The 23752-nt window shown below is 34.5% G+C and overlaps 1 protein-coding gene across 1 annotated transcript; it reads right to left on the bottom strand.

Moving 5' to 3' along the window:
- Positions 1–6990: 6990 nt before the first annotated feature.
- Positions 6991–21668, bottom strand: LOC129884339 (transcription factor bHLH153-like). Its single transcript, XM_055958656.1, has 6 exons — positions 21610–21668; positions 21386–21458; positions 8807–8872; positions 8524–8589; positions 7760–7807; positions 6991–7557 (listed from the first exon to the last, which is right to left on the bottom strand). Exons 1-6 carry the CDS (start codon positions 21666–21668, stop codon positions 7432–7434), a joined length of 438 nt encoding a protein of 145 aa, XP_055814631.1. The 3' UTR covers positions 6991–7431.
- Between the last annotated feature and the right edge of the window lie 2084 nt (positions 21669–23752).

Here is a 23752-nt window from a genome sequence, read left to right as displayed (position 1 = left end):
CATATTAATTTTCAGTTTCACTTTCTTATTGAAAAGATTTATCTTTACAATGATAAAAAGAATCATTTTCATTTTCTTCTTGTGTAGATTTATCAGACCTTGTTTAGACTTTTACTTGAGAGGCTTCTTTGGCCTGTGAGCCATCGTTGTGAATACTCGTGATGCCTCTGATTTGAAATTGCCTCACTTTTAGTTATGGCTTCTGCTTATTCAGCAAACACTATACTCTTTCTTTTACGATTGGGTCCTATCTCTTTTATGTTTCCTAGAAGTTGCACTTCTACCGTTATTTTTTTTTGTTTGGAGGCATTTTATCTATATAAATAAATCATCAATTAATTTAATCAATCATTCAAAATAAATAGAAAAAAAACTACTGCAGTTGGTCAAATAAGTACATTAACCATCAAACCTTTTTCAGCAACTGAGCGAGTTTTTGCATCAACTTCACAATTGTTTGATAAAATTAATCAGTTGTTGAGGATGGCGATGAATTGGCAATAGTTGCTTAGATATTTCAGATTGTTGCAACAATTCAAACGACTTATTGCAATAACTTCAATAATTTTTATTTTTTTTCAATAACTGAGCCAGTTATTGTAGCAATTCAAACGACTTGTTGCAATAACTTCATCAATTGTTTGATTCTTTCCAACAGACGAAGAAGCTTTTGAAACAACTTCAACTCTTGTTTGATAAAATCAAACAATTGTTGAGGTTGCTGGAATAACTCCAAGTTATTGCAACAATTCAAGTAACTTCACTACTTGTTTGGAATAGTTTATTACAACAAACTCAACAATTAGTTGATTTATTCACAATGAATAATATGAAAGAAGTGAAAGAGAGAAAAAAATTACCTCATTAAGCAACAGCAACAACGATGATATTGATATCTATCGAAAGAAGAAGAAAAAGCATGAGAGAGAAGGAACGTTTTGAGTGAAAATTTTCAAGAAAAAAAATTAATTTTGAAATTAATGAATTAATGGAAAGCTTGGAGTTAAATATAAGTTTTTTTTCTTATAAAAAAATTAAAATACTTTATCCGTTTCATTTTATGTGGAACTCTTTTTTTTTTGGTTCCAAAAAAAATGTAACCTTACAATTTAAAAATAATTTAACTTTGAAAATTTTCCTTAATGAAATAATTTACAACCATACAAATATCTAAAAATTATTTTAGAGAAGTTTTAAAAGTCTTTTTTTTAACGATCATGTCAAATCAAATGATAGGACATAAAATTGAACAGAGGGACTATTACACTTTAGAACCTATTTAACTTGGTTGTAATTTAAGTGAAAAATCGAGATCAACAAAAGTTATAGTGAAGGAATAAATACTCCTTCATTTATAACTAAATGTCTCGAATTTAAATATCTCTGAACTCTGGATGAGAAAAACCATAAAAAGAAAAGTGACAGACCGTGTCTCATCTCATGTTTCTCGTCAAATTTGAAACTTAAATGAGGACTTAAATCTTCATGATTTCCTTGACACATACAACTTCTATTGTTTCCTAAAGTCTTTTTCCTTTTAAGGGTGTGTTAGGTATGAAAGTTTTTCAATTTTATCATGTTTGGTTGATTTAAATATTTTTAAAAAAGTAATTTTTAAATTAATTTATTTTTCTCAAATTTAAGAAAAATAATTTCCTTTTAAAAATTAAGAAAAATATTTTTCAAAATTTTTCTTCAACCTCAAATTACAATTTTTTTTCTTACACAACTCCATATCTTGCCCATCCTGATTAAAATGTTTTAAAAAGATTCAACTTTTTTTAACCCCTTACCCCCAAATCAGCCCCTACCCCTCCCCCAATCAAAAACTTTTAAAAAATCATTTCTAAAAAATACTTCAAATTTTAATTATTTTTACTCCACACAACACCTGACCACCCCTATCCCCCTCTCCCCCCCCCAAAAAAAAAAATTAATTAAAAAATTATTTTTGAAATATATTTTTAATTTTAAGAATTTATTTGTTTTACCTCACCTCTTCTCCAACTGCCTAGCCCCCTACAACCCCTACACACACCCCCCCCCAAAAAAAAAGTTAAAGGTTTGTTTTTTAAATATATTTTAAATTTTAAATTTTTTATTTTTTTTACCCCACCCCAATCCGGCTACCTACCAACCCCGCCTCCCCCCAAAAAAAGGAAATAAAAATTTGGTTCATTTCTAAAAAACTTCAAATTCCAATTTGAAAGCTCATTAGTGAGAACCAAGTAAACTCTATAGCCCTAAACTAAAGGAGAAGGTCAAGTTCGTTTAGCTTGAGGTTCGAGTCGAGTGTGGTTAGGTCCCGGTTCGATTCGACTTTTGATTCAATAGTCCAATCTCGATTTAAAAGTCGAATATTGAATCAGAAGTCGAGTCGAGTCAGGTCCCAAATTAGAAATTGGGTGGGATCCTAGGTTGGGAGACGGGGTCGGGTCCAAGGTTGAGAGTCGGGGTTGGGTCCTGGTTCAAGACTCGGGATGGCATCCTGAGGTCAATCTTAATTCAAAAATGGGGGTCATGGTTTGAGTGTCGGGTCTCGAATTGGGGTTAGGTCTCGAATCAGATGTTTGAATGGGGTCTTGAATTAGTCATCAAAGTTGTATGTTAGTGTTGGGGTCAAGGTCGGGAGTCGGGGGTCAGGTCCTAGGTCAAATGTCAGGATCAGATTTCAATCGATCATCGAGTTCGTGTCCAGGTTCAAATATCACAGTCTATGGGTTCCAATTCGAATGTCGGGGTCAGGTCCTGAGTCAGATTTTACAGTCGGATTTTGGATCAGTCGTCAGGGTGGTGTCCTAGTTTGGATGTCGGAGTGGATCCTGAATTAATTATCGAAATTGGTTTTCGAGTCATAAATTATTTTCCTAAAAAGTATTATCTACTATTTAATAAAAATAAAAGATTATTTTTTGAAAAATGTTTTTCAATCACCAATCAAACACTAAAAATTATATTTTCAAAAATATTTTCTACTCACCATCCAAACATAAAAAAATTAGTTAGAAATCCACTTGTTATCTAGAAAAACATTTTTTCTTCGTAAATACTTCTGTGCAATTGTTCACATTCATGAGAACCAAAATCCCAACTTTCTTTAAGGTTCACTATTGGAAATGCGAATGACTATATTCCTTAATTTCCATGCCTTTGCCGTGGGATGTTTTTCCATTCACTTCAAAGCAAAAATGATTGTAAGTTACTTTCCTTTTTGTTCTCTTTCATTCCCCATCCACAGTTCCCTTGATACCTCAATTCTGTTGGACTAGTGTCAAGCAAAAGCTTTAAATTGGGTGCCTAAGGGTGTGGCTAGTGGTCAATTAAGATTGAGAGTAATGAGCTCTCATGTTCAAATCCGATCTCCCATCAGAGATAAAAATACTTGGTTGTCATTCTTTCCGTCTGTCCTAGCTTTGATAGATAGAGTTACTTGGTACCTGTTAGTGAGAGGTGGTAGGTATTTCGTAGAATTAATCGAGGTGTGCGAAAGCTAACTCGGACACCGTGATCAAGTGACAACACAATGAAATAGTTACGTAATCAGTCAACAATATCCAAAGTTTACATGAGGACTCATGCCTCCACACCACGTTCTTTTGGGAAATGAGTTATTTGAGATTGAGTAGTATTAACTCATTTTAATCTATTTTCTTTTAATATTACTGTGTCGGAATGTGACACCCGATCCAATAATATCATATCGAAATGTGACACCCGATCTAAATATACCGTGTCAAAATGTGACACCCGATCCAAATATAATTAATTTATCACTTTTTACTTTATTAACAATATTTCATCAAGCCTTCTTTATTCGAGGCATCACTTTTGATATGACAAGTTCAAGATTATGGATTTCACGGTCTTAAAATTTCAGACCAATCACAACAACATATCAACCATCCAAACCACAACATTACCCAATGACTATCAATCACTATCAAGAGTCTATTTATGATATAAATAAACTATAACCTACCTCAATCGAAGAATCGAAATGAAGCAAGCTAATTCACCAATGTCTTTTCTTTCTTCAAATCCTCAGAACGTTTCCAATCTATCAAATATACAATATTCGTAAGTAATCGAATCCATAGAACCCATATTACTATATGTCTAGCCTAGACCTAAAACTCACTCAATCCTATAATCAATTTTCTAAATCTCAACCCTAGGGTTAAGTCTTTATTCCTCCAATATCACAAATTTAATGATATTTACATAATAAAACACATAATATTTAATTACCTATCTTAATACATCAAAACTTAAATCATAATATGATAATTAAAAGAATAAATTTAAAACTAGAGGTATTGTTATGCACCAAGAATTAAATTAATGTATCATGCCTTCCTTTCAATATTATGATACTTTACATTTTTATCATGCACAATATATTATGTTCAAATATTAATTTTGATACATAACCTTAATTTATTAAAACATAAATTAGTATATATCATGTTCATAGTTATTTATTTGATACATAACTATTACAAATTTCGTTATTTTTTACTACTAGATACATATACCTTAACTTATTCAACTAGAATGTTATTTATCTGTAGACATAATCAAATATAATTGTTGATATATAAACACTAATGTTTTTATAACAATAGCAGTTTGTATCATATTCATAATTATGTATATGACATAGTATTGATAGAACAACTGGTTGATTTTTTTTTTGATTTTTTGTTGTTAATCTTTTTTTAATACATATGAGTTCTGGACATGATACATAAATTTGAATTTATAATAAGTGTATATGATACATAATGACTACCATCAATGTATCTATCTCAAATATAACATCTTATAGGCAACAATTACCTATTTAATGTATCTAGTAGAAATAATGTACTTAACAATTCAAACAAGGTACATAAATAGTAATGTATCATGATAAATCTATCCATCTTGAAAATACAATTCAAATGTAATGTATCATAATGTTGAAACGAATGCATTATACATTAATTTAAGAAATAAAAACAATTAGATACATTAAAAATGTGAACCTATATGTATCACAAAAAGATGAACAACAAAAATCGACCTTTATCCATATGTATGAACAATTTTTTAAGATGAGAAAACTATTTTTTTAAAAAAAAAACTTAATTGACGGAAAGAAATCTACTTCTTGAATAACTTGAAATCATTAATTGGAAAGAGGAAAAATTTGAAATTCAAAAATAGATTAATGGATGCAACTGTGGAGAAATTTGTAGAGTGAAGAAAAGAAGAAAATCATGATATTTTTAATTGATGTATCTGAAAAAAGGAATGATGAGAGAAAAATGAGAGATTTTTGATATTTTTTGAAATGGTAGAAAAAATAAGAAAAAATGATAAAAAATGATGTATAATTAAGTAATTTTTCCAAAAAAACAAAATCCAATCATTCACCCAGCATATGATAGGTGATGTCGATGTTGAAGTACGGTAGTGAAGATGTCGAAAATGTACAATATTAGAGTAAGGCATGTTGGACATCACTCTAAAATACTTTTCAATATTATGTTTGGTAGAAGATATGGAAATCGAGTCTTCCAAAACTATGTAGAGGTGTATAGTTGAGGAACAAGGCCTCTCCATTTTAAAATTTGTCATGCCCCCCTAAAAATAAACCACATACCTCACTTAAGGGCTAAGAAGTACAAATGTGACATCAATTGCTTAGTCATTTCATTTTACACCACCTAGTGGGCGCCAACTCCAAGTTCCTTCTCTTCTTTCTTTTTTCAAGTCACGATCAGAATGATGACATTCTTTTTTGCTAGGCTAGCTAAGAAAGGTATTCTATCTTTCTCTTTTTGTTGTTCGGCTCGATAGAATTGTTTAGAATCCTCTCCTAGCTGCTATTGGGAAATCTGCACAGATAGGATCGCATACTTGGTCACCTGATGCTATGGAGGGTCCCACTCCAGTATCCGCTTTGCCGCTGGCGGACGTGTTCTCATCTTTTGAAAGAAAAGATGGTAAGGTGTCGTGTCGGCGCAAATATTCATAAAAAAAGATTAATTAACTGAGAGTAGAAAAAAATTAAATGTAAAATTAGAGGTACAGTTCATATCCTCAAAAGTAGAAGGAAAAAGTGTGATTGTGATGGCGTTGTATAGCAACGTAATCAAGCATTTTTTGAAAGGTAACCCAATTTTATAATTTTATTTTATTTTTCCATTGTGTTATTTATTCTTTTACCCTCTTGTTGTGTATAGCGTGTGAGGCCAATTTACAGTTCTAATGTGGGGTAGGGAGATACTCTTTATTCAGTTTTCCTAGTAATTGATATCTCTCTCAAATTGTTTTTTGTTCATTGATTCTTTTCTAGTGATGTAACTTGAATTGGATGATTTTTAGAAAATATTAGGATTGGATTTTACTTTTTAGATTTTGTTCTTAGTAGTATTAAAAGAGAGGAAGAAAAAACTTATAACTTATTTGATATCGTCATGAGCCTAAGAAAACATTTTCCTGTGAGTGTTTGAGTAATTAATTATAGTAGACTTTTGACATCTAAGCTCATGATTCCTAGTAACTTTGAATGTAGGTTTTTTCTTATTTTGTAGTTTTTGATGACCCAATATGTCTCAAAAGTATATTGTTATAGCTTGATAGAGATTTGTGTTATATGAGGTAAAAATATTTTGTATATATTTCATGTTTTGCATCTTAATTTAGAACTTGTCTTGCTTGCATGTTGATAAGCGGTAATTCAGAGGGCATAGATGCTCTTCATTAGAGTCTTTCCGAATCAACAACAACATACTCCATGTATTCCCACAAGAATGGTCTAAAGAGGATAAAGTGTAAGCAAACCTTACCCCTTGCTACCTCATGGAGATATAGATTTTTTTCGAAACACCTTCAGCTCAAGTAACACATAACAAGATAGTTTGAAAAAGGCATCAAGTCTTTCTGAGTTATCTTCTAATATCTTTGGACTCAAATATTGTTTCTCAAATTTCATCCTCTGGAGAGGAGCAAAAACAATTTTCAAAAGAGATTGAACATGATTTTTTTTAAAAAAGGGCAGTGACTAAGTTATTCAAGAGCTTCCATTGCTTCTCATATAAAACAAGTCCATCCTTGATACATTTGCAGCTAAGAACACTAAACTTTTCTTTCTTCAATATACATTTCTGTTAATAAGGGAGACAGCTCAGGCTATCCTTATATTAGCCCTCAAATTAGATCTGACTACTAGTATTTATCAGAACAACAAGCTCTAGATTCGCCTTAAGACGTTTGAACCACAAAAAATCAAGTGGACCCTGCCAGGAGAATCATCACATACCTGCATCTCCATGTTGAAAATGCATCCTTTCGTCTGCTTTTTTTTTTGAAACGCTGGTTGTGTTATTGTCAATCCAAGACCTTACTATGGATGTAAGTGATGGTTGAATCACACGTCGTTCTCTAGAACTTTTGTGAGGTCTTAATAGGAGCCCAAATATCAGCACCATTGCTGCTTGCCACTCCAACAGTATATGATACTGGTACAAGACATAAGCCTTGGCTTCTCAAATTGTAAGGTTGTGATTCCTTCACATGAAAACATGAATAGCATTCAACAAGGTTGAATTCTAAGTTTAATTGATATGACACAATTGACATCAATGACTGATCGTAGATTCCAAAATAATGTAGCAATGAAGGTTTTAACTTTTTAGGAATCTCTTCTCTTTAGGGCCGATGCAGTTATAAAGCATAAGCAATTTCAGAAATGGTGCTAATGGAATATAACCTGTGTCTTCGACATTGGAATACTTCCAAGGTATGGTGCACTCAACACCTGAACAAACCAGGAAAACAAAATGAGGTCACGTTCATAAGAGGTTAAAATGAGTTGGATGCATATATTTTAGTGATCAGTCCAAGGCGTCATAATCTAAATGAACAGCAGTAACACAAATATCATGATTATATTATTTGTGTAGAAAAAACAATTCGCTTTGACAAGGTGCAAACTAACAGATTTTTGAAATAAAGCTAACCATCAACAAGAGACGACCTGAATAGTTAATATCCGTGACCTTTGCTTCCAAATATAGGACAAAACTAACGCTCTACACACTTAAGCATCAAGCAGAATGCAATATTCACATGTGAATATATCTGACTTCTCAAAGTTAAACTCTACATGATCTTCCAATCACTCAAATTCGTAGAACATTCTGAGGCATAAAATTCAGTACTAGGAGCACTATGAACAACTGGAAACTTCTCTTGAAATCAATCAATTTGAAACACCAACAACTCGAGCATACAAGAAAAATATAGACGATATCTCCGTTCTTTGAACTCACAAAAAGATTTAAAACATAAGATTTTGCATCTCCATTAATCTTCACAGTAAAGAGCAACACAGAATTACACTCATTTGTAGTAAGCATTCCAAGAATTTACACGCATTCATATTGGAGCCACAATTTTTCTTGTGTTTAATCAGTCGTACAGTAATATAGTTCTTATAGATGAAGAAAAAGAAAAAAGTCGGCGAAGGCACACCTTCACTTGTTTATGGAGGAATTTTATGTATCCCATTGCTTCAAGGAGAACAGAAGCCGTATCTGTCTGCAAATATAACAAACATCAGGATTTTATCCATGTGGTGAAAAATTCCAAGCTTAGTAAGAATTGAGTGGGCTTATTTAATTTCAGCTGCTCTAGGCGGACATCATTTCACAAGCACGAGATATTCCACCATTTGGTCGTAAAAAGAATGAACTTCGCTAAACCTTCCCTTTGAAATAAAATTTGTAATTCATTGCGCAATTCCTGCAGAGCACACCTTGCCATATGGTGAGACCAGCTGTTGGAGAGCTACTATTCGTTCACCAAACTTCTCCTTCTTCTCCTATTTAAGGAAAAACACAAAAGAGAAAAATCTCCATATCAAGAACTCAAAGATAAGTGTGGCAACACATTGAAATTTTAGAAAATATGTTGCACCAGTTCAAAAAATTTCAAAGGTATCCCATAATCAATATGTAAATAAACAAATTGTGACTCGGAGCAGCCAAACAAATGTGTCCAAAGCCCTTCTATAATTCGGTCACTTCAAGTAGGAAAACTTGAACAAACTATTTTAGTATTTTTAGAGTTTTCTTCAGTCAGTTTAGTCTTTGCCTTATAATGAAAGTCAAACAAAATGTTAAATCTTTAACTCAACGAAATGTATAGCACACAGAACAGTGTCTACATTCTAATGTTCATCATTGAGTACATCACTGCTAGCCTATGCTGAAAGTATCCATGAAAATGAAAGAAAAGTCAACAAAGGGTGTTAAGTAAAGTCCAATTCAAAGAAGGAAAAAGTAGACAAAAAAGTAGGCAGAAAAAGGAAAAGCAAAGAAAAAGAAAGGTCCTAGTATAATTGAGTTTTCCTTTTCCTAAAATAAAAATACAAAGTTTCCATATATTTGACTAGTTCTTTTTCTTATAGGAAAAGATTTATGACTCTATAAATATAAGCTCATTCTTTCTAACATGACAGCATTCACAATGTAGTCCTAAGGGCTTTGAGAGTTTTGTGTAGGAGAGAGAGAGTAAGAATACAAAGAGAGTTATACACCAATATAAATATTGTATTCTTGAGTGTCCTCTTTAGTAGTTGTTCCTTTTACAAGAGAGGAGTGTTAATTGTTGTTTTTTCCTTGTATTTGAGAGTGGTGTACTCCATATCATAATAGTAAAAATCCTTCTACCCCGTGGTTTTTCCCCTCTATTTGTTTGTGGGTTTTCACGTAAAATTTTCGTGTCCAATTTATTTTTATTATTTATCATCATATCAAACTTTAGTTGTGGTACTTCCTCCTTCCAACAATAGTATCAGAGCCCTCGGTTATTTTGTCTGTTTTATGCGAAGGTACTATTTGTGAATAGTAAATTTCGGTGACGGTATAGTTTGTCACGATTGTTCGTAAAAATATTCAGAAATGGTCTAGAAGGGTGTGAAACAAATAACAATGTCGAATACAACAAAGTTTGATGTTGAAAAATTCAATGGGACTAATTTCTCATTGTGGAAAATAAAAATAGAGGGGACTGAACATGCAGAACTTCTACTTCAAAGTCTGCCTGACTTGTATGATCAACTCATCATCAACCTGACAAACAATACAGACAGTCTAGGTTTTGATGAAATTACAGCCGCTGTCTTAGAAGAAGAAAATCGGCGCAAAAATAAGGAAGACATACAAGCAAGTTCGCAGCAAGCTGAATCTTTGATGATGGTGAGAGGAAGACCAACAGAACGTGACCCCAATGGGGGTCACAATCATGGTAGATTTCAATCAAAAAGTAAGAAGAAGATCAAGTGTTTGAGGATAAATAATGGAGGAGAATACACTGGTGATAAATTTGGTAACTTCTGTAAATAAAAAGGTATTAAAAGACAGTTCACGATAACATATACTCTACAACAAAATAGAGTAGCAGAGCGGATGAACAGAACCTTGTTAGAACGGACAAGAGCTATGTTGGCAACTACAGGGTTGGAAAAATTATTTTGGGCAGAATCAGCCAAACCTGTTATGTGATCAATCGGTCACCATCAACCGCAATTGATCTGAAAATGCCAATGAAGATGTGGACAGAAAAACCAGCTGATTATTCTCACTTATATATATTCGGAAGTCCTGCTTATGTTATGTACAACACCCAAGAAAAATTGAAGTTGGATCTAAAATCCAGGGAATGCATTTTCTTAGGGTATGCTGATGGAGTTAAGGGGTATCGCTTGTGGGATCCCACTGCCTGCAAGGTGGTAATCAGTAGGGATGTTGTGTTTGTTGAAAACAAGATACAACCAAAAGAAGGTAGTACTTCAAAAGAAAAATCAGAGACTACTACAGTTGAAGTTGAAGAAATAAAAGAAGTTTCAGTTTCTTCTAAAGCAGCACCAAAGCACGAAGAACAAGAGCAAGCTGAAAACGAAACTCCACAAGTTCGATGGTCAACTAGGAAAAGAAGAGAACCAGCTTGGCACTCAGATTATTTTATAAAGAGCAATATTGTATACTGTCTATTAACAGAAGATGGAGAGCCTTCAACCTTTCACGAGGCTATGAAAGGACAAGAATCATCTCTGTGAATGGCAGCAATGCAAGAAGAAATTAAAGCTCTTCATAAAAATAAAACATGAGATCTTGTTCAATTACTACAAGAAAGGAAGGCCATTGGAAACAAATAGTTCTACAAGATCAAATGAAATAGTAATGATCAAGTGGAGACGTATCGTGCAAGATTAGTAGTAAAAGGATTCGCTTAGAAAGAAGGTATAGACTTCAATGCGATATTTTTTCCAGTGGTTCGACTCACAATAATTTGAGTGGTCCTAGCGATGTGTGCTACATTTGACTTGTACTTGGAGCAGTTAGATATCAAAACTGCATTTCTTCATGGAGAGCTTGAAGAAGAAATTTACATGCTCCAACCAGAAGGTTTTGAAGAACATGGAAAAGAGAACATGGTTTGCAGATTGAACAAATCTTTATATGGTCTCAAACAGGCACCGAGATGTTGGTATAAGAGATTTGATTCCTTCATTATAAGCCTTGGATACAATAGACATAGTTCAGATCCTTGTGTTTATTATAAGAGATTTGGTGATGAAGATTTTGTTATTTTTCTGTTGTATGTTGATGACATGTTGGTAGCAGGCCCCAACAAAGACCGTCTTACAAATTTAAAGGCACAATTGGCTAGGGAGTTTGAAATGAAGGATTTGGGACCAACAAATAAGATTCTAGGAATGCAAATTCACCGAGACAAAAATAATAGGAAGATTTGGCTTTTTCAAAAGAACTACTTGAAGAAAATCTTGAGACGCTTCAAGATGAAAGACTGTAAGTCAATTTTTACCCTACTTCCTATTAATTTTAAGTTATTCTTAAGTATTAGTCCTAGCAATGAAGCAGAGAGGATGGAGATGTCTCGAGTACCATATGCATCAGTAGTGGAAAGTTTAATGTTCGCCATGGTATGTACAAGAACTGATATTGCACAAGCAGTGTGAGTGGTTAGTTGATACACGGCTAATCCTGGTAGAGAGCATTGGAATACTGTTAAGAGGATCTTGAGATATATCAAAGGTACCTCAGATGTTGCAATGTGTTATGGAGGATTAGATTTTACTGTAAAAGGTTATGTTTATTCAGATTATGCAGGTGATCTTGATAAAAGTAAGTCCACTACAGGTTATGTGTTTACTCTTGCTGGAGGAGCTGTAAGCTGGGTTTCAAAACTACAATCTATCGTGGCTACATCTACAACGGAAGCAGAATATGTAGCAGCTACACAAGCTAGCAAAGAGGCAATATGGATGCAGATGCTACTGGAGGAGCTCGGGCATAAACAAGAGAAGGTTACTCTATTTTGTGACAGTAAGAGCACTTTGCATCTTGCAAAGAATCCGACATTTCATTCAAGGACAAAGCACATACGAGTTCAGTATCACTTTATCCATGAGAAGGTAGAAGAAGACAGTGTGGATATCCAAAAAATTTACTCTAATGACAACCTAGCATTTATGTTTACAAAGCCGATCAACAGCAACAAGTTTAAATGGTGTCGATCTTCTATTGGCCTAGCAGAAACGTAACATTGTAGTAATTGGGTAGAAAGGATGGTGTGAAGACTTAATTGATTCTCAATTAAATCTTCAAGTGGGAGAATGAAAGAAAAGTCAACAAAGACTGCTAAGTAAAGTCCAATTCAAAGAAGGAAAAAATAGACAAAAAAGTACGCAGAAAAAGGAAAAGAAAAGGAAAAGAAAGGTCCTAGTATAATTGGGTTTTCCTTTTCCTAAAAGGAAAACACAAAGTTTCCATAAATTTGGCTAGTCCTTTTTCTTATAGGAAAAGGTTTATGACTCTATAAATATAAGCTCATTCCTTCTAACATGACAACATTCACAATGTAATCCTAAGGACTTTGAGAGTTTTGTGTAGGAGAGAAAGAGTAAGAATAGAAAGAGAGTTATACACAAAGATGAATATTATATTCTTGAGTGTCCTCTTTAGTGGTTGTTTCTTTTATAAGAGAGGAGTGTTAATTATTGTTTTCTCCTTGTATTTGAGAGCGGTGTACTCCATATCATAATAGTAAAAATCCTTCTACCCCATGGTTTTTCCCCTCTATTTGTTTGAGGGTTTCCACATAAAATTTTTGTATCCAATTTATTTTTATTATTTATTATCATATCAAACTTTAGTTGTTATGCTTCCTCCTCCCAACAGAAAAAGTATTCTTAAATCCACAAGCTACAAACAACATAAGATAAGAAGTTCATAAAAAATATATCTTTGTGCATAAACATGTGCACTAACAATAACAACATTGCAACAAAAAGGAAAGAGAAAAAACCTTGGAGGAAATGGGCATATCAGCCTTTAGTCATTTTGGTGTAAGAGATGTGAGGCTGGTGCTATGCCCTAGGGAAATTGGACTTCTTTTGTGTTGCATCATATTTCCTTCTATTGCTTCAATTCGCTAACAAGTAATAGCAATCCTAAATAAAAGAAAAGAAAATGGATATTAGCATACTAATACGTAGACGTGTGTTTCAGAAGTCACCTTGTTCAAGGAACTTTCATGGAAGAACAATACACATATTTAAAAGAGAACACAACTAAATATGCTTGATTTCATTCCAATTTGTATTGGTGCATAACTCAAAAAACCCTTATGCAAATCCAAGTAATACAATTACATAGGCTGTAAGACATGTAATTTCCAAAAAGTATAATATCACAATTAAATGACAGGCGCTAAGCTTTCGAATACGTTACAACTTACAACAATAACATACTCGATGTAATCTCACAAATGAGGTCTAGGAATGGTGGGATGTACGCATACCTTACTCCTACCTTTGTGGGATGAGAGGTTGTTTCCAGCAGACCCTCGACTTAAAACAAATGCTAAACCAATGCTTTCGAAGCAAGGTTGAAAGAAAAATATGACAACAAAATAGCAAGATACAAAGCAAATGAAAGCTTTGTAATACCTTTATAGTTGTTAAACTTAAACCATCATCTTCTCTACATTTTGGGATTGTTTAGAGAAAATTTGAGTTAGTTGAGACTGAAAAAATATTGATTTGCAATGCATACTTTATTATATCAATAATGTACATGCAATGTATACTTTATTGTATCGACAATGTATATAAATGTATAGTTATATATCATCTATATAAGAGGATATACGATTTATACTATATCAATACATTACATATACATATGACCATTTTATTGAAAATATTTTTGTTGTCTGTACATATATCACTAATTTTAGGTTATTTTTTTATGTAAATGAAAACTTGACAATATTTGATACAAATAATTTTTTTTGTTGAATATTTATGAAACTAACCCTAGTAAAATTCTCGCTCGTAATACAAAATGCATGACAATACAATTTAAACCGTGTAAATCAATATGCATAAATAACTAGTTCATTCGGCACAAAGATGAACCGTATTAGATAAATACGGTGTGATGAGCTTGACCATAGAAACACTGAGAAAAGAAATTGATCTCAAGCCAATGTCACGACCCAAAATGGGCCAGAGTGGCACCCACACTTAACCACCTAGGTGGGAGAATCAACGATACAACCCCAACTTATATTAGCTGTTCAACTTATGAAATACGATAATAATGTGGAAGCCCAATATATGAAAGTAAGAAACAATAATCCACTAGGGTCTATTACATATCATTCCCAAATCATAAAAGTTATCACATCAAGGACATCTAATCTAATAATATCAAGTCTAAGAGTATCAAATACCAAAATATATAAATAAACTAGTTTGTGTCTGAAAACTAAGGACTTCATGTCATGACTAAGAGAATCCAACACGAACTAGGAGGATAGCTCACTCTGAAATCTGATATACTGGAGACTGACTAGAGGTAAGGGCAAGTCGAAGTCGATGGTACACTCGCTGCACTCCAGAAAATAAAGCAAAGAAAAATACAACTAGGGGTTAGTACGGGGCAATATGTACTGAGTAGGTATCATCGGACGACTCGAAATAGAAATTAATATGCATAAAGTAAGAAGAAAATCAACTATAACACTTAACAAGTCGGCATGAGTGACTTGCTTGACTGGAGGATCAACCAGAACTTAAGGTGCTTGTTGCTCCTCATCTTAATTCCTTGTCATGGGAGTCTTCTTGGAGGCATGATTCTAAAACACATAGAATATGTCATGACTCGAATCTTGGTGTGATTACACCTGTCCTTTCCCACCAGATAAGTCAGCCTAAAACCTAACATTTACGGAAAATAAAGCGAAAACAATCTAAATAAGTAAGTAATAAACAAAAGAGGAAGTCTTTCAACTTAAATACCCCCAAAGATTGGTTGTCACGTGTACAAGCCGCTAAAGAAAATAAAAATGAAATGAAATACAAGTCTCTATATGTCTTAACTCTCAAATAAAGTAAAGCATAAATGTATAGGAAATCTGAGAGTACTGAATGTCAATAACGACCTCTCCCAAACTCCTGAAAGCCTCGAATGATCAGAAAGAGACGGTGATCAAATTTCAGGCTCAGAACCTACACAAGTGTAGAGAAAGGGTGAGTAACAAATAACACGGTACCCAGCAAGCTAACTAGCAAAACTAAATAAATCTAATAGGATACACGAACACCATTCCAACCTAACTGAACCTCCATAACTACAAACTGCACAGACATCAGCCCAACCTAACAGTTCATACTAAATAATTCAATAATGTTCAGATCACATCTCAATATCATGGGATTTAACATACAAATAATCACAATTCACATATAGGCATCATCAAGTCTGTTACACACAGATATGCAATACATATTTATGCACACTCAATGATCATGTATGTGTGCAATTATCGTCAAAGACTTCGACATAATAATCTCTGACCAAAAATGACGTTAGTCTCATAACCTCTAACCGAAAATGACCCCAGTCTCATAATCTCTGTCTGGAAATAACCTCGGTATCATAATCTCTAACCAGAAATAACATCGGTCCCACAACCTCGCCGAAAATAACCTCAATAATATAATTCTGCTGGAAATGACCTCGATAATATAATTTTTCTAAAAATGACCTCAGCCTATCAATCTCTCATCAGAAATGACCTCATCAATATAATATCTCTAATTGGAAATGATCTCAATCTCACAATCAAATACCTCTTATCACAGTATTTCAGAATCAAGGCAAACAACATGCTCACATAAGTAATGAGGAATAATTAATTTAAACAAACCACAATCATAATTAGACTATCAACTATTTCATCAAATACAAATAGATATCTAGATCATGGTAAGTAATATTTAACTCTCAATAATAACACACATCGTCTTTTATTAAACTCCGTCGATTCATTTTAAATTAGTTCATATCAAAATTCAATTCGTGACCTCATCCCCATTATGCTCCAACACATATACAATGGAATATCCTAGATTCTAAAAGATTCACAGAGTTTTAAGAGTCCACTTGCCTTAGCCAACACGCAACCGATCAATCCACGTGATCCTTTTCCTTCCGAATGTACTCCGAATCACCACAATTTATGCAAATACGAATACCTAATCAAAATACAAAACCAACGACACCCAAATCATATTTTTAAAAATTGGGCCGAAACTGACCTAAAATGCCTGAAAAACCCGATTTTGAAAATGAGTAGAAAATTCGAGAAATTAAACAATATACTCAAAGTATTTGGGATCTACTAGTAAAATAGAATTGGGTTCAGGTTTAAAACGAGCTCACAATCATCAAAACTTTGAAACTAACCAAGTTCTTGAAAACCCCACTTTCCTTTACTCAAAATCCCCAAATTCAATGTTAAAATCCAAAATAAATCAATGGGTAATCAAGATTTGTAGTTAAAATCATGTATCCCAAAGTTCCCCACAAAATCTCCTCTAAAAATTGCCTTCCCGAGCTCCAAAATCACCAAAAATGGTGAAAATAGGCTAAATCTCATCTTTACACTATTCATGACATGCCCGAGAGGGTACCCCTAGGCGTGACCGACACTCAAAAACCTTCTCTGGCCTCCAAGAGAACCATTTGGTCTCATCACTCATTTTTTCATCAGCGGAAGACTTAAGTGAAAATAAGAATACTTATGTGGGCTCGCCATCATCAACATTAAATGAAAGAAATAATCCTTAGAAGAAGTAGTTTTAAAGGAGAACTACTCCAATTACACATCAAACTCTGTCTATGAAGCCTCTAACACTATTAGACAGTGCCAATGACATGTCCATGGCTACCTCAAAGGAAACATAATACTCAATAATAATAAAAAGATAAAGAGTTCCTCCGAATACAAGAAGGACTCACCAAATAGTTGGAAAGTAATGATCTTCAACGATGTGCCTGTTGAGGATCTCTAACACCTATATCTGCATCTTAAAATGATGCAAGTCGAATGACGTCAGTACATGAAATGCATGAGTATGTAAAATGGCAGGAAAGTAAGGACAAATATCAAGAAACTCCTCTCAGGAAGACTCAACTCAGAACTCAGCATCATCTCAACATCAATATGTACTGCAAGTTTAAAAATAACAATAATAAGCAATGCTTACTTAGTTGGGAGTTTTTCTAACTGACAACCATCACTTATGAGCTAGTGATAATACAACAAAGCGATGTCATTGCCATATCCATCCAATACCTTGCCAGGGTAAATGACATCACCATCTTGGATCCAATCATCAAGTCCTCTTTTTGGGACTTAAGAGGCATAGCCTCCATCCTACGCTAGCTACGTAGTTCTGAGGTTTGAGTCAATTAAACTCTTACCCATCTCGATGCTCAATACCACTCCTAAAACATATTCTCATATTAACCTCATCATCTAGTCTCATTAGACTTAAATTTAATACATCAAACTCATCTCAATGCATCATCATCATTATTACCTCTTCATCAAATCATTATACTTCAAAACATCTTACTCAAAACATTATTTAACCCAAAGAATCAAATTCATTTAAACTCAATTCTTTTGCTCTTCCAAAACTTAATAAAATACATATATAGTATTAATTCAAATCACTCTTTTTGTCAATGAATATTAAAAGACAACATCTTTACTCAAAACATGCATAAAAATATATTCATGAACATCAAATCAATTAGAGTTCATGGGAAAGTAGCCACGAGCAATAATTTCAATAATATGAGAGATAATAATAATAATAATAATTTTAATGCATAAATATATCTAACTTAATAAAAGAAGAATTAACTCATTTAGAATTCAAAAATTAGGGTAAAACTCAACTATAATTCAATTACGATGAATTTAAATATTGGGCGCATGAACGAACTCAATCCAATACTATGAATAGCCTTACATACCTGGAATTCGAAGCTTTACTCCGAATTGAAGAACTCAATGACTACTCTTGAACCCCTAACCTTTTTTCTTCACCAGAGCATTTTGTGTACTATCCAGAGTATATGAATCACCAAAATAGTATTTCTACACTACTAAAAACTAAAACTATATTTGAGAAGGAGTAAAGAAGTGTATAGAGAGAAGAGTTGCTTGAAAAGGCTTGATGAATAAAATGAGAAAATAAGGTGGGTATTTATAGGTGTGGACAAGGGACATAACAATAAATAAAAATAATTATAAAGGATGATCTTAAAAATTCAATAAAGGATTGTGATCTCATGGATGATGTCAAATGGAGGACTATTGATGTCATGGGTGATGTCAAATGGATCTAGATCTTTCCATGGTTGGTGAGATGAACCTTCTTTTAATGGTATACCCTTTTTTCAGAGCTGTATTTGAACAAGATAACTTCCTAATTATGATTTGGTGTCTTCATATGAATTGTAGATCTAGAAGCATACTTTCATGTAGTTCAAGAATCAACTAATTTAGAGTATCCTACCATGAGATAGAAATTTCTTCTACAAATACTCCATTTTGTTGCAACACCATATCTTGCAAAAATTAAATTATTTGACCTACGTATCCTTCGAATCTTAAGATATGGTTTCATGAAAGTTATAGGTAATGCCATTGGGGTTATTCAGAAATTTGAATCACCTAATTTGGACTATTCTATGAAAAGTTATGCCCAAAATATAGAAGAAGTATCATTTTCGTCGAGAATTGAAATACAACATACAACGTTTTTGGGGATTTTACAGTTCAGGGGTCATTTACTCGCGGCGAATGCAGATCAATAATTCTTCAAATATGGAGGCTAACCAACCGACCCTCCGCGAATGCAGAGAAGAGATAATGATCCTTTCGTGAACATGGCCAAGCCTCCACGAACGCGGAGAAGGACCTTCAGGCACGAGAAACTATCAACTCTACAACTCCCAAAATCTCGTAATCAACCCTCGAGATTCATTCAGAATCTCAAGCACACAAACTTTAAATGTTACCCTACTAATTTCGACGTTCCAAGCTCAATGTAATCATTAAAATTCGAATTTGAAGTCTTCTTGACCCAACACTCGATATGTCACAACAAAACTAATTCCAAACCTCAAAAAGACCAAAAATGCCCTCGGAGCTTCCCAAAAAACACAGGAACTCTCCCTAAGCCTAAAATCACCCTCCGAATCTAACGGAGTTGTCAAAATTTAATTCCGAGCGTCTGATCCTCAAACCTTGACCAAGGTCAATTCTATAGCTAAAAACTAAAATATTTCAAAATCAACACCTCAAATCCACAATATAACTCCGATTATGATACCGTCAACTCTTTTAGACTAATTTCAATATTTCAAAACTGATGGAATCGAAAAAATTCTATATCGAGACTCAAAACTCTAAATGACCTCAAATACCACTTTTGAGTAATTCTGAACCTCTAAAACCCAAAGTTTACCAAAATTTTCAACTTTTCAAGAAACCGACAGAACCGACATCAGATATCAATCAAATATGATTCAGAAAAACTATCGAGAAAGGTAAAATGGTATTTTTATGAAAATTTCCTAAATGACCTTCAAGTTATTTACATCATCTACCACTAAAAATCATATTTGTTCTCGAATATAAAGTAAGAGAAAGTACCTGAGCCTCAAAAAGCTATAAATATCAGGCCTGCATGTCATCCTCTGACTCCTAAGTCAGTTCTCCAACTATGCGGTGCCTCTAATATACCTTCATTGAAGCTATCTCCTTGGTCCTAAGCATACAGACTTGTCTATCAAGAATGGTTATGAGCTCCTCCTAAAAAGTCAAATTTGGGCCAAACTCTACCATGTCAAGAGATAACACATGAGACTCATCCTGAACATACTTTTGGAGCATGGAAACATGAAACACATGATGTATCAGTGATAATCTAGGTAGAACGGCTAATATATAAGCCACCTCTCCTACTTGCCCCAAAATCTCAAATGGGCCAATAAACCGAGGGCTAAGCTTTCCTTTCTTTCTGAACCGCATCACGCCCTTCATGGGTGACACTTGAAGCCAAACCTAGTCACCATCCATAAACTCCAATGGTCGAACGCTCCTATTTGTATAGCTCTTTTGGCTACTCTAGGCTATCAAGAGCCTACCCTGGATCCTCCGAACCAGATCCATGGTATCTCTAAGCAAGTCTGTCTATAAAGAGTCCATCTAAACTGATTTGAACCAACCAATAGGAGATCGACACCGCCTACTATACAATGCCTTAAATGGGGCCATCTAAATGTTGGAGTAATAATTGGTGTTTTTGGAAAACTCTACTAAGGGAAAATATTGATCCCACCTAGCACCAAAATACATAACACAAGCTCAGATCATATCCTTCAACACCTAAATCATTTGTTCAAACTGGCCATCAGTTTGTTGGTGAAAAGTTATACTCATATCAAGCCTAGTACCTAGGCCCTTCTGTAATGCCTGCCAAATATATGAAGTAAACACTGAACCTTGATCCAAAACTAGAGATAATAGACTCCATAAAGATGAATAATCTGACTAATATACAATTGGGCTAGCTTATCCGCTTTGTACTTCACCTTAACTGGAATGAAATGAGAAGACTTGATCAGTCTGTCAACAACCACCCATATAAAATCATAATCACCATAGTGGGAGGTAAGCCCATAATGAATTTCATGGTGATCTACTCCCACTTCCAAGTAGGAATAGGCATTCTCTGACTCATACCTCCAGGCCGTTGGTGCTCACACTTTACCTATCGACAGATCAAACACTTGGACATCAACTCGGTGATGTCCCTCTTCATCCCACACCACTAATAATAGTGACTAAGGTCATAATACATATTTGCCTCATCCAGATGAATAGAATATCAGAAATAATGGGCCTTTTCTAGTATCAATTTGATCAAGTCACCCACCTTGGGGACACAAATCCGACACTCAATCCTTAAAACACCCTTTGAATCAAGTCTAGCCTCTTTTGCTTCACCCCTGAAAACCATTGTCTCAAATGAGATATAGCTTCTCATCATCAAATTTCCTATCATGAATCTGCTCAACTAAGGAAGAGCGAGCCTCAATAGAAGCAATAAATACTCTACTATCCTCAAAAACTCATAATCAAACAAAGTTGTTGGCTAACCTCTGAACATATCTAGCCAAGGGCCTCCTGTCAACACTAATCACTGTGAGACTCCCCATACTGGGAGCCTTCCTACTCAAAGCATTGACCACTATATTGTCCTACTCTCGAGTGATACAAGATAGTCATGTCATAGTTTTTCAATAGCTCAAGCCATCTACGCTATCTCAGGTTCATATCCTTCTGACTGAAGATGTACTGAAGACTCCGGTGATACATGAATATCTCACAATGCACACCATACAAGTAATGACGCCATAGCTTCAACACAAATACCACAACCGCTAACTCTAAATCATGGGTAAGGTAGTTCTTCTCATGAGCGTTCAGTTGTCTAGACGCATAGGCAAATACCTTCCCTTTTTACATCAAAACTCCATCCAAAAAAAATAATAGAAGCATCATAATACACGGTGAAGTCTACACCCTCCTCAGATAAGGTCAAAATAGGAGCTGAAGTCAACAAAGTCTTGAGCTTTTGGAAGCTCGCCTCACACTCATCGAACCTATGAAAGTCTATCGCCATTTGAGTTGGTCTAGTCAATGAGGATGTAATAGTAGAGAACCCCTACACGAAGCATCAATATTATCCAGCCAAACCCATAAAGCTCCTAATCTCAATTGGGGAAATAGGCTTGGTCCAGCCTCTAACTGCCTCAATCTTTGCTGGATCTACCCTAATTTCCTCTTTGGACACCACGTATCCTAAAAATGCCCTAGAATCAACCCAAAATTCTATGCTAATACCTTTCTTGGACACCACGTATCTTAGAAAACCCCCGAATCAAGCTAGAACTCATATTTGGAGAACTTTGCTACAAATTCTGCTCCCTCAACTTCTGAAGCACCAAGCTTAAATGGCTAGCATGGTCCTCCTCTGTCTTGGAGTACACCAAGATATCATCAATGAAAATAATCACAAAGGAGTCCAGATATGGCCTAAACAGCCAATTTATCAACTCCATAAATGTTGCTATGGCGTTGGTCAGCCCAAATAACATAACTAGAAAAGTATAATGGCCATAATGATTCCACAAAGAAGTCTTAGGAATATCTGATGGTCTAATTCTCATTTCATGGTGCCCAGATCTCAAATCAATCTTGGAGAACAAGGCCGCTCTCTGAAGCTGATCAAATAAATCATCAATACGAGGAAGTGGATATTTAGTCTTAACTATCACCTTATTCAATTACCTATAATCAATGCACATCCTTTTTCTTCACAAACAAGATCAGTGCACCGTAAGGTGACACACTAGGGCGAATAAACCCCTTTCTCAACAAATCCGGAAACTAGTCCTTTAACTCCTTCAAATTTGTCGGAGCCATGCGATAAGGTGGAATAGAAATAGGCTTCATTCTCGAATTTAAGTCAATAGAAAAGTTAATATCCCTATCCGGAGGGACTCCTAGAAGATTAATTGGAAACATATCGGCGAACTCCTTAACTAAATGAATAGACTCCTTGGGAGGTGACTCATCATAAGTATCCCGAATAAAACGCAAATAGAACATACACCCTCTATCAATCAATCTCTGAGCACGAATATAGTAGATGACCTTACTAGGATAGGAACCACAACTGCCCTTCCACTTGATCCTCGAAACACCGGGTATCGCTAAAGTCACAGTCTTAGCATAACAATCAAGAATAGTACGATAAGGAGAAAGACAATCCATACCTAATATCACATCAAAGTCTACCATCCCAGTATAATCATGTCTACCAAAGTATCATACCCGGCTAAAGAAATAAGATAGGATCGGTACACTCGATCCACTACTAAAGGCTTACCCACAGGTGAAGAAATATATATACAGGAATGGGCATGCGATCACAAGTCAAATCAAATATGGATGTAAAATAGGTAGACACATATAGGAATTTAGATACAGGGTTAAATGACACAAATGCGGGTCAATGGAAAACTAGGACGATACCTATAATAACTTCATTAGAAGCCTCAGCCTCGGGTCTCCCCAAAAATCATAGTACTAAGCTCCTCTACCAGCCCCTTTTACACTGTATCTCTACCTTGAGGAACCATAACACCACCACTAGAGGCTCTAATACCTCTACCTACTTGAGCTCTACCCCGACCTCTAGTTGAAGGCCCTAAATCTCTCTCTAGAGCCACTGAAT

Source organism: Solanum dulcamara, chromosome 4, assembly GCF_947179165.1.
Source record: "Solanum dulcamara chromosome 4, daSolDulc1.2, whole genome shotgun sequence".
NCBI lineage: Eukaryota > Viridiplantae > Streptophyta > Magnoliopsida > Solanales > Solanaceae > Solanum > Solanum dulcamara.
This window is presented reverse-complemented; position numbering and strand designations above follow the sequence as displayed.

Coding starts and splice junctions, on each gene's coding strand:
- LOC129884339 (XM_055958656.1), bottom strand. CDS start 21,668: ATGGGGAGTCTCACAGTGATTAGTGTTGACAGGAGGCCCTTGGCTAGA. Junction 8,873..21,385: donor GTCGGATTTGTGTCCCCAAG/GTGGGTGACTTG, acceptor TTCCTTAAATAG/GAGAAGAAGGAGAAGTTTGG. Junction 8,590..8,806: donor TGGTCTCACCATATGGCAAG/GTGTGCTCTGCA, acceptor TTATATTTGCAG/ACAGATACGGCTTCTGTTCT.